The sequence below is a fragment of the Anopheles merus genome, chromosome 3R (genome assembly GCF_017562075.2).
Source record: "Anopheles merus strain MAF chromosome 3R, AmerM5.1, whole genome shotgun sequence".
Taxonomy (NCBI): Eukaryota; Metazoa; Arthropoda; class Insecta; order Diptera; family Culicidae; genus Anopheles; species Anopheles merus.
This window is the reverse complement of record NC_054084.1, coordinates 1,897,237-1,909,728: the sequence shown is the minus strand read 5'-3', so window position 1 is coordinate 1,909,728 and position 12,492 is coordinate 1,897,237. Positions and strand designations below refer to the sequence as shown.

At 49.1% G+C, this 12,492-nt stretch overlaps 2 protein-coding genes across 8 annotated transcripts in view; one reads left to right on the top strand and one right to left on the bottom strand.

The window, feature by feature from the left end:
- LOC121595998 (rab3 GTPase-activating protein catalytic subunit) overlaps nt 1-12,492 on the bottom strand; it is a 113,045-nt gene that overhangs the window by 89,562 nt on the left and 10,991 nt on the right. The gene's annotated exons all lie outside the window — the stretch shown is intronic.
- The window catches only part of LOC121595996 (leucine-rich repeat and fibronectin type-III domain-containing protein 3), a 103,575-nt gene that overhangs the window by 81,728 nt on the left and 9,355 nt on the right, over nt 1-12,492 (top strand). For all 7 annotated transcript variants that reach the window (XM_041920529.1, XM_041920527.1, XM_041920528.1 and 4 more), the window contains 4 exons: nt 9,359-10,214; nt 10,289-11,239; nt 11,308-11,897; nt 11,958-12,314. In XM_041920529.1, the coding sequence (XP_041776463.1) occupies nt 10,035-10,214; nt 10,289-11,239; nt 11,308-11,897; nt 11,958-12,314 (2,078 nt within the window). In that variant the 5' untranslated portion in view covers nt 9,359-10,034. The remainder of the gene's footprint in view (nt 1-9,358; nt 10,215-10,288; nt 11,240-11,307; nt 11,898-11,957; nt 12,315-12,492) is intronic.

Sequence of the window (12,492 nt, the reverse complement as noted above, 5' to 3'; positions counted from 1 at the left end):
CTCCAAGCTTTTCGTGAAACAATAGCGTCTCCCGTGTGTACACTGTGGGGGTTGGCAGTCAGTGCGGGCACTGACGGAGTAATTGCGCATTCGAGAGTCATAAAACATCCGACCCGAACCCACAAAAGCTTCCGGAAGGAGATTTATCATAATTCGATGGGTCTTTTTTCCCCGGACAAGCGCTTTGTTTTATGCTTTTACTCGCTCGGTCGGTCGGTCTCTGCAGGGCGCTGTCAAACACTAGCAGCATAAAGGCATCAAATGGAAGCTGAACTGGCTCCGTGTGTGTGTACTGTGGGGCTGTGATTAATTATTAAATAAACCCATTTTTCCAGGACAAACCTGCAGGAGCTTTGGCACTGGAGGTATACATGCTGTGAATTAAACCTGGCAATACAGGAAGCCTCTTCGCCAATCGAATGCTCCATTTCGGTGCATGAAGGAATCGGTGAGGTGTGCTTTGAAGAATACATGCGCACATGGGGAAATCGACTAAAGCGGCACTCGGATGCAATTGCTTGCTGTTGCCATTCCCAAAGGATCCTCGAACATGCCCATTAAGAGCTTGTTACACATGAATGGACAAGTAATGGAGCACATCATTACGTCCCATTTTGCCTCACACATCCAGCAGCAAATTGCACCTACTCCAATGCAAACACACCACCAGACAGATACGACTTTTGCAATTATAAAGCTTACAATAATTTACATCCACTTTGGACAAACTTCGTCTCCTAACTCTTCCGTAGTCCGACAGGTTTGAGCAGTTCCTCTCTCACTGACTCCATCAATCGTCTAGCCTGACTGAAACCTTGGTAACCCGTGAGCAGGCGGAAAGCTACAGGAATCTACGAGGGTCGTTATTTTATGGCCACCTAGGACGGAACCCATTCCCCCAGAGTCTCTTATAATACAAAAAATGCACACCAAATAAGACAAAATAGCCCAACCGAAGAAGTTGGCGGGAAACTTTTGCCGCCAATCCTATATCGACCGTAACCGCCCGTACAGCGCCAATTCGTTTGCCATCGGGAACCGATATATTTATGGCTATTACGAAATAACGACATTCTAGAATTATACTTGTTCTTCGATACAATTTTTTTACCTCCCCTCCGGACGGGGCCTGTGATGGAAAAAGATGCCTGCTTGCGCTGGGTTCGCTTGTGCGCGGCGGCATTTAATAAACTACTTTATACCCGTGCCCGTCCAGGACACACAATTTCTACAAATCTTCCACCAAATGGGCAAGAATAAATGTGCTTTACCGGTACTGCTGCCACTACTGTCCGCTCCAGAGACGAACGGAGAACTCAAAGGGACACGGCAGGGGTGAAAACTTTCGATGGCATCCCGGGGCCAACACAACGCCGGGGCCAAGTAAAGGATGTACTGTGAGCGAGCGAATGTAGACAACACACGGACACACACACACGACAAAAAACAACGGCAAAATCCACGCAAGCCAGCCAACTTCGAGATGCTAACAGAGAACTTGGCTGAAAGCTTTTTGCCAATTCCACAAATTCTTCACCGACGAGAGGTACCTTTTGCGAGATCCCTCTTCGTTAAGCCACATTTCCGCACGTTATCGTCGTCTTCATCACCTGTGAGCGGGGGTGAGTGCAATTTGGACGATCTGTGTTTTTTTTTTTTGTGTTCCTCTTTATTGACCCCAGCCTTGGGAAAAAATGGGAAGTACACTCACGAGACCTGTATGATCGCGAGGCTCAATATGCTACTTTGAACATCCCATTGCGAGAGTGCAGAAAAAAAAGAGGAAACGATGCCCAATTGCTCGACCATATGCAGCCGGAAATCTAATCACCCACATTATGGGGCCTACCTTTCGCAGCTCCAGAGCTGATATCGAGCTGTTTCCTGTGTTGTTTTCGGCCGTTTTATGGCCGTATTTCTATTGAGGGCTTCGCCATACACACAGTCAGTAAACAGACCGGCATGGACTCCAGTAATGGAAGCTCTAGTGGAGTGAAATTGCAATCAAAAGCCTTGATTTAGATACCGACCACATCGTAGCTTTGCGAAACTGCATGCACACAGAAAACAGCCAACATCAAACAGAATGTGCATATCGAATGTGCTTCCTCGAAAATTCTGCCTTACACACCACCCCAACAAGTGCATTCCATGCAAACTCCCGTATCATTCGAGAGTCCAGCAGAGAAGCATTGCTCGATGCACACTGCATTAAAGGCGCCTACGAACTAAAGAAGAACCAAGAGTTCAGCAGAGTCCAATAAACACATCCACTTTCAAGATCCAAAGCCCACGAAGTCCACCAAAAAGGCAAACAAAAACGCCGGACACACCCTTTCCCAGAGCACACACACACAGCCTCATGTAACTTCGATGGTTAAAAGCAATTGCAGCGTATAAAAATAAGTCATCTCACCATGCCCAAGATACGAGGCCAGCCAGCCTCTAGCGCCACAAACAGACAATGGAAAGGCCACCGTTTGCGAGTATTCAATGGAATGCACCCAGCAGAACTGGTTCCACTGCCAGCCGGGTGGGACGACTGTGCATAAAGAATGAAACATTAACCCGGGTCATGGTTCCTCAATGCATCGTGCCCGGTTTTAACTCTCTTTTCACCGGGGGGCCGTAGAACTTTCGTAGCCCTTTCGGACTTGGTTCCTAAATCTTTTCACCTGCGGACTCAGGACTGCTCAGGTGGAAAATTGCTAACCGTTCGAGCAAGCCGGGGGTTTACGTTGTTTATGGCGCCGGTCGAGTGTAAACACTGGCTGCTGGCTTCATTGTTGGGTGTTGGGTGTTTATATTTTGCGTTGGGTCCGACCTTAACTACAGCGATGTTCAATTGAAGGGGTGGAAAAGGTATCTGGCGTTTGTTGCATAATCAATGGCGGGTGGAGTAGCTACTTATGCTACTTACGATACAAAGCAGTTTGAGGCGTAGAAAGTTTCGGTTTTTGTGTCTCTGTCAAGTATCTCCACTAGCAGTTACCTGTTACCCATCATACACAAGAACAACCTTATTGTCTGCAATTAGGATTGACTAGCTTCAATCAATCACTGCTCTCGCTCCAATTTTCCCAACGATTACCGATACCGTCTTCCTGATTTCTGAAGTTTGATTACTCTGCTTCTCTTATCGACGACTTCGCCCCGCTGCACAGCAATTACACAAGCACCGAGCAATTGTTGCCATTGATGTACAGATCAGTAATTCACCACTTTGGTTCGCTACTTACCGGCAAAGAGAGGACTTGCGTTTGCAATCAGCAAGTGCATTCATCCCAGCCCGGGCTCGCTGTAATCAAATTCCAATTACAGCTTGTTTAAATCGCTGCTTCAACAAACAAAGCAGTGGAGATTTACTTCTTTTTTTTGCGCACGATCAACACTGCTCGCTGTTGCAGGTTCACCTGTCATCGATTCCTTCTTCGGTTGCGTTGCAGGACGAACGACTGCACAAAGATCGATTGGTTGAGCGAAAAAAAAACTGTTTCGTTTCGTCTAGCAACGTTCGAATGATTTCCGTTTTACTGACGACATTCTGTGCTATGCTCATGTTGCTTTGCATACACACTCCAGCATAAAGGGCAGGAGGGATCGACGACCCACCATCGGAGCATCGGATGAGGCGGGATAAGATGAGGAAAAAATCCACCGTGGCAAGAAAGATGTTACCGGAATGATTTATTCGGTTAGCGTTTAATATCCTTCCTTCGGCCGCCGTTGGTGTGGCGGCGAGGCGCAAAAGAAACTTCCACCATTCAACGGGGTTCCGCCGCAAGCTACGATTGCTGTAATTGGTTTCCTGATGTTTTGCAATGGTTTTCCAATGACGAAGACAAACTCCCCGAGAACGCCCTTGAATCTTGCAAAGTGAAGCAGAGAGAGAGTGTGTGTAAAGAAAAAAGAAATATCCCGCACTGCATGAAGGTGCACAGAATTCAAACCAGTGAAGATCGATTGCTCCATGAGTCAAGACCCGGGCCCGGGATGCACAGAACAGCACAGTCACCGCCCTAAGGATGGACTCGGGCATACAAACACACTCCATTCTCGTCTTAGTTTGCCTTCCCCATACTCGATCCTCCACCACTCCATTCTGACTGCCACTTACTGCAAAAATGTTTCATTCGTCTCGTGAACGATTGTCACTTTGGCATGTATCTTTCGCCGATTCCGATGCGTTTCTCCCTTGGGCTACGGGAAGAACGGAAACCGACACCGTACATCTTCGCATCCTCCACCACACCTGAACGACATATTGGCCGTCTCTGGTTGGCTTCCCTGGTTGAGGGATTCTACTTCAACTTCGGTTTCATTGCGAGCGAGAGAGTGTCAAAATGATTTATCACCCCAAAGATACCGACCGACTGGATTCGGTAACATTTTATGAAGTGCAGTAGCAGCAGCAGCAAGTAGCTCCGAAGCAAATGTAGCAGAACACCTATGCCATTCTCGCTCCGCTGGCACGTAATGTGAGCTTTTGAGTGATCGGTAAAAATTGACTTGTCAAACACACATCAGGGTGGGTAATGAAAACGTTATTACGTACATTGGCAGTGGTGTTCTGCTCACGAGCGAACGGGGAATGCCGCATCAATGCACTTTTACGATGCTGCATGTTTATGGATGCATTTGTCTTGCGTTTAACGAAGAAGGACGCTGTCTTGGGGATGCCGGCCGACGGTAAAACGGAAACAATTCCAACAGGAATTTATGAAAGAGACGTATCAGCCACAAATTATGCAATTAAATCTACATTTTATTATCGCGCTTTAAAGGCTTCTCCAACGGGCCTACATGGTTTTGTTCCCTTTCAATGAAACGTTATTGAATAATACTGTTACTAAACACCGTGCCACCGCAAATTCCAACACAACCCAACCGTTTATATCATTTCCTTTTTAATCCCCAAAGTGAAAGGGCTAAACGAGTGCAATCGAACGCGCGCTCTCGCACACACCTTACCCTCTCGCTGCAGCATACGGAGCATGGAGAACCGCATAAAAATGCACGAGATAAATATAGAACCGTAGCAGATTGAACCACAACCGATCAAAGCCAGTGTGCATGTGTGCAAACCGGTGCATTCTACACCACAATGCCAAGCCTTGCCCCAAACCCCCAAGCTCCTCGCAAATGGTGAAAGAGCAGTAGAACAAAAAGTTACTGTGCTTTTTTCCAACAAACCGGTTGTCTTTGCTAACGGACTCGGTGCGGTACGGTGCAAGGACAAATAAACAACTTAACCTCACCCTGATTTAACTGGCCGAAGCTTGCCATGCTGGAAGAATGAACGCCTGGCGATGGCGTTTTATTATCATTTGTACCAAACCCGAAGACCCGATTTTCCCCAAACGATCGCTTCCGAGCATTGTTAAATCACCCTCCAAACGTATAACTCAATTCCCATCAGCAATCTTCACCGGTTCAAGAGCAGAGAAAACTCCACTTTTCCCATTTTCCTTTTGCCTTGGACTATTTTTGTTTTTTTTTTTGTCCCTCAAAAGCGATGGCAAAACTGTTCCAAATGCTATTTTTTCACTCGCCATCCAATGCAACCCGGTGGACCCGGTTGGAAGCACAATTTACACTCCGAAAATCGGCTCACGTACGAACATGATTCAATTCGGGCAAACTCGCACCAAACTCGCAAACGCTTCGTCTCGTTAAAGTTAGAATCAATCGATAGGAACGGCGGTAGATGGAAGTTAGAAAAGCGAAAGCATGGCAGTGAGATTCTTCGACGAAATGGACGCAGTATGTTTTCGTTATTCAATACCTATGCATTGAGGCAGCGTACAATAACCCAAATTTATGTGAAAACATTTTGGGCTTCCGTGTACTGCTCTGTTTAATTGGCCAATTCTAGCAGTAATGCTTCAGCATCCCAAAATGTCTCCTGCAAGGTAGCGGTGTAAAAATAGCCTGAAAATTTATTCACAGCATCCCTCCAATTCCAGCCAGCCCAACCATAAGCAGCCTAATCTTCGATCACTCCCACGTCCGGTTTGCCGTCTACGGAAGCTTAAACTTCGCGTAATTTCATAAGCGAACCCGGCCAACCGGCGCTCTTTAACGTCCTATAAATCATCCTTTGCCATAAAAAGAAAAACGTCAAATTTACCCGCCCGACCACGCACGTGCAACATGGCCTCCACCGAAGGATCGCATGCATGACCTTAATCATGAAAATTGGATTGAATATTTATGCGGTCGCGTAAAAGTAGACTCGCAGGGCGTGGATGCGGAAGTGCCGGGTTGCGTGCACTGTGTAACCTGTTTGCGGCGTCGTGTGGGTAGGTAGCGAGGTGGAGGGCACGTGTGATTTTTTTGTATCACCAAGCCCTCCCCAGGCCAAACCAGAGGGAGCTTGAGAGAGAGAGAGAGAGAGAGAGGCCAGGCAAATAACCTACTGACAGCAAGGCAAACAAATGCCGCTACTTTGCCGATTTTAAGCCGTTTGTTTACACGGCGCACACTGATTCCCAGCCCACTGTGCTGTGCTGCTGGTGGCGTGTAAGTGCACGAAGAAGTTCATGCTTCGATAGCAACAATTGGCTTTGATGATGAATGAATTGGGGTGGTGTTTGCAATGGGCCGGAAACGATGGCGGAGCAGAAAGAGAGAGCCAGTAGGACAAGCGCAAGCGGTTCGGTGTGAACTTGAACGTGAAAATAAAACCGTTTACAAGAGTTACGAGAGCATTGAAAGTGTACCATGCGTGAGCAAAAATCAGCATAAAGAGGAAAGGCTGGCATAAATAACGCAACACACAGACACATGTTTAAATTTGCGTAATTGCTGGAGCGCAACTGCGCTTCCAGGAATCGCAGTGGCCCAGTTCGGTTTGGTACGATGGAGGCGGCAGATACGCTCACAACCCCCACACACGTTGAAGGCTTAATTGAGTAGCGCGTTTACACGCCGCCAGAACAAGACAAATGAGGTGGCACCCGGGCGGTAGGTGTTCTTTGAAGTCGGCAATGCCGACAGGCCATCAATTGGAGTGATCCGCGCGGTGCAGATCGTTGAAGTTGAAATCATAAATGCGATTAACACTCGCACCGGCCGTGTCGATTATCGATGGAAAGATGAGCATGCAAATTGAATTTCCAGGTTTATTACACCGCAATTGTAATGAAGGGCATAATGTTTTATCGATGCAAACATGTAATGCTTTTCAATGGGTTGTTTACTCTCTAGGGAATGCAGGACATTATGAACGTAATTGATGTACCTGAAACCATTACACTTTCCAAGTATAATTCATCCTTAATTTTTCAAAACAACATGTCACATCCTGAAGTGCACTTATGAGTCGCTCCCATTTCTTTGTCTGATCGTCTAGTATGAGCAATGAATTTTTGAAACACTGCCAACCCAAATGTTTACTTTCGATTCATTTCCCAACCACCCTCACCTTCCAATGGCGCGAATGGCGAAAATGGAGCCTTTTTTCCAATCTATTTCATTTCCGACGCCTCCAGCTCGTGTCCACCACTTGCAATTCCGATTATCAATGGTCGGTTTAACGCTCCACTGCCCTCCTCAAGCAAGACGCAGAACAAACAACCGAGAACCAAGTGGTGTGTAGATGGTTGGACAAACCGTAATCAATCTTCAAGTCCTATCTCGCTCGCTCTCTCTCTCTCTCTCTCTCTCTCTCTCTCTCTCTCTCTCTCTCTCTCTCTCTCTCTCTCTCTCTGGCAAAAAGTGGCACACAAACAGATGTGTACGAGGCAAAGAAATAAAAATGGCTCAGTGTTCCAACGGCTCCTCGAGAATGGACATTATGGTCAGCCCAGCTAGGATGGATATGGTGCTCCGGTCAGTGGGACGATCGCGTTGCATAGTGCTGCCACTTTATCACTTTGCACATCGTGCCGTGTCGTCAGTATCGAAATCAACCATCAAATAGGATTCTCCTCTCCTGCTACAACACTGCCCCAACTTCGTTTGGAGTCAAAATTTTAACGAAATTCTTTCTCCTTCCTTGGAACAGAAGGAAAAAACCAACAGTATCAAACAATGACCGCAACGTTCTTAGCCACCATGACTGGGCAAGATCTTGTCTGTTCGTTCCTTGAAGAGAAAGCAAACGAAAGACAAAACTCCCACACCACCACCTCTGACGCCCTTTCTCCAGCTCCTCCATCGATCCTGACTGCATCATTCAGAAGCTTCACCATTCGCCAGAACAATTCGTCATGATTTATCATCCTGCTTTATGGCACACACACACCACTGCCGGAGATAAAAATGCATTCCCTCGTTAGCGAAGAAATGCAAGCGACTTGTGGGTGGAACGATTTGTGTTAATGGAAAGCATGGCGCCAGCAAACAAGCTTTTGGGAAAATTACATTCGCTACCACTGTCGGACACAATTGCGTATTTGCACTATTCATAAACCATTTGTTCATTCCATTACTGTTCCCATCGCCGGGCGAAAGCATCAACTTTTCTCCATTCATCGATCGATTCATTAAAAATGTGAGTTCTATTTTCAATCAACTAATTCTCGCATTGGTGGGATTCTCGCCTTTTCGGTTGAAGGTTTTCCACGAGGGAAAACTACCAGTCAGCATGACTGGCACCCAAGCTTTATCGGTTGGTCGCAGAAATAAAAGTCTAAAGTTTCCTACGGGTAATGAGAAAAGGAAGGAACTGGATCTGCCCCCGGAGCGAGCTGTCAGTTTGAGTTGCAGCCACTAAGCAGGGCAGTTAGTCGGTCATTTTCGAGCATTAAACCCATTAGCGTAAGTGCTTTGTAAACTTGTCAAAGGGATTGATGGAGAACTTGCGGGATTGCGTTGCTTCTCGCTATTTCGTGTTCTGGTTTGCCGAATATAATCTATGGCAAGAAAATGTATTAGATTTTATTTGAAAATAAGGTACCAATGTTTAACAATAGCTGCTTCAAACTTTCTTCCTTTTTGCAACAATTGAAAGTAGTGGACAAAAAAACGAAGACACAACTAGCTCGCAGATATGCCCGCCCACGTGCAAAGTCCCTGAAAACTCGTCAATATAGCCACCAGGCTAGCCTAGAAAACATCGTACGGTCTTGTAAGCCGCATCACCTTTCCCTCGCAAACATCTCCACCGTTTGATGATCGTTCGCAACTCGTTCGTTTTGACACCGATCGATCATCAGCCAAAGGAAGTGTGGGGCGCGAGGGACGGTTTGCACAACAAAAAAGCGCAATCCAAAGCCCGCTGCAGGCATACCGTTTCATTTCACCAAACACGTTTGTAAGTGCATCGCGTGTGCATCACATTTCCCGTCCAACCCACCGCCCCCGTCTACTGCTGTATGTTTGCTAACGAATTGTTGTGTTTCTACAATTACAGATTGCACGGTGGCATCGAACCGAACCGATAGGAACCGAACCGGAGCGACGCAGGAGGGCTAGAGCGGCCAGCCCGGATTTTCCACGGTGCATCGAAACGAAAGCGAAAATCCTGATCTGCACGACTGCATCGTTTGCCAACCCATCCGGCGTGGTCCGGCGGAAGCGAAATAGATCGCGAACGGTGCGAGAACTAGTGCGCGAAACGACGCGCCGTCTCGGCAGCCTCGGTACGCTTCGGCGAGAGCCAAATTCGCTCGGAAGTCGGCCGTCGGGCGTTTGCTCCGCACCGTCCGCCTGTGCTGCTGTGGGCTCGCGCGCTAATCCGGTGCCGAACCTGTAGCAGGACAGAGCTCCCAGAGATCCACACGCTAGCCTGCACTGTTTGCAGCAGCGTGCAGTGACGACGAACCCCATTCGGATTCGGTCGAAGGACACTTCCCCTGGGTGAGGTCACACGTGTGCCCCATGTCCCAATGTCCGGTCAGTGAACGGCAAAGGTGAAGGTGTGAAAGTGTGCGCAAACTGTTTGCCAGAAGCAGTCCACGCAGGGCACGAGTCCGTATGCCGCGGTAAAGGCAGCGACGATCGTTTACGTTTTGTGTTTAGTGTTGTTTTTAGTTGTTGTTGCGGGTTTCTTTGCACTCAGTCTCTGGCCGAGTCTGCACGGTCACGTCATGTTACGACGCGGTGCTAGTGGTTGGTGGGTGTCGGTCGGTGCCCTGCTAGTGGTGCTGACCGCCCGGACTACCGTGGTGATGGCTCAGTGTCCCTGGCAGCGGGAGGTACCCGATCTGCAAAATTCGTGCTTATGTGCCTACAACCTCGGACAGGAACTGTCCGTTCAATGTGATCAAGTGAGTAGTGATGGAGGGTCACCCAATGCGATCGCTCAAACTCACTTCCACTTTCCACTTTCCCCCATCTCTAGGTTGATTTTCCTGTGTTAGTTGAAGCCTTAGACAAGTATGCGCGTGCGACGCCGTTGGATCTGCTGTACGTGAACAACTCCACGATCGAGCAGCTCGAAGGCGGCCTGTTTGTGAACCTGAAGCTGCACAACGTCCAGCTGAGCAGCTGCAAGATGCGACGCATCGACGATAAAGCTTTCCAGGGACAGGAGGCCGTGCTGAAGAACCTCAACCTGCAGGACAATCTGCTGGAGGAGGTACCGATCCGGGCGCTCAAACCCCTGACCATCCTGAACCTCCTGGACCTGTCGAAGAACCGTCTACATTCCGTACCGAACGACGCCTTCGCTGGACTGCGCAAGCTGTCCACACTGAAGCTCTCCGACAACAATGTCACTCTCGCTCCGTTCGCCTTCCGTGGGCTGGAGCCCAGCCTCAAGAACCTCAATCTGAAAGGCACAAAGCAGAAGCGAGTGCCTGAAGCGGTACGTGGACTACGCACCCTCGCCTTCCTGGATCTCTCACAGAACGGCATCCGCGAGCTGCCGGGTGGAGCTGGTGTTAAATCCTTCGATGGCCTGGACGCTCTCACCGCACTCAATCTCGAGCGGAACCTCATTCAAAGTCTCGGCGAGACGGCCTTTTCGGGAGTGCGGAAGACGCTCAGCTCGCTCAGCCTGCTAAACAACTTGCTGGCCGAGTTCCCGGTCGGTGCCATTCACTCACTGCGTGAACTGCGCGTGCTTGATATTGGTTTCAATCTGCTCACGGCACTGCCAGAGACAGCTTTCCGGGGCAATCCGGCCGTGACGCTGCTAGCACTTGACGGTAACCCACTGCCAACTGTGCCGGAGAAAGCGCTGGCGCATCTTAACCGCACCCTGCGAGGTCTGTCCCTCGGTGGACGCTTCCTGCACTGTGACTGCAAACTGCGCTGGGTGGCTGAATGGATCCGAAATGGTGATCTACAGGTAGATTCAAGGCTCAATTACTTCTACATTACTTCACTGCAACTGTCTCCTTCCTTTGTAACTTCTAGGTAACATCACGCGAACGTAATCCCCAGTTCTGTGGCTCTCCCAATCGCTTCCGAGAGCGTGGCTTCTACTCGATCCAGCCGGAGGAGCTCACCTGCCCCGAGTCGGAGGTAGCACTCGAAGGTCCAGTCGGTGTGGTGGAGTCTCTACTGCCCAAAACAACCACGGCACGTACTACGACCGCCTCCTCTACCGTCACTACACTGCTGACGCAACCGACAACGCTTGGCGGTACGACCAACGCTACAACTGCTGCTACATCACCTCCAACCACTACGCAGCAAGGATCTTCGACCTACGCGGTCGAAACTCAGTCTTCCAACAGCACAACGGCACAGACCAGCACAACGCTTACCACAACGACACCGGCAACAACGAAACAATCGACCACGGCCTCAACGGCTACTGCTGCTGCTGCTGCCACGACCACAACGACTTCGAAAACGCCTGCAACGAAGAACTGGCGCACGAACGGTGCAAGCAATAACGCGCCTCCCCACAAGCAGCGACCTCCGCTTGTGCTAGGTTTCCCACCACAGCGAGGTACTCAGATCGATGACTCCAAGGAGGTGCAGGTTAAGAACGCTTTCAGGTGAGTCCTTTGAAAAGCATTATACCAGACATTAGCGAATCTCACACACCTTCTCTGCAGTTCACGCCAGGACAACTCGGTCATCATCCAGTGGGACTCGGACACGGCCAACATTCTCGGCTTCCGCGTGGTCTACCGTCTGTTTGGCGACAAGAGCTTCAAGCAGGGACCGCCGCTAGAGGCGAGCGAGCGCGAGTTCAAGATCAAGAACGTACCATCGGCCGAGTGCATCATCGTGTGCGTTGTGTCACTCGAGGAGATCAACGTAACGCCCGACACCGTGCCTTACACCCAGTGCCGGGAGGTGCGCACCGTAGCGTCGCCAGCGTCCAACATGGACAAGATTACGATCGCAGCTAGTGCGGCGATCTGCGGCACGATCATTGTCGCGGTGATCGTCTTCATTGCCGCCAGCAGGTAGGAATGCACCGTAGGGGAAAAGGCAAGCGTGTAGTACTTATCAGCAGGCTGAGACTTTGATCCAATTTGCTGACAAATGCTACATCTTTTGCCGAAATAACTCCTTCTACTCTCTTGTTTTTAATCCTGAATGCTCCAACCCTCAATATCCCAATATGCTTGCTCAAGTCACGCA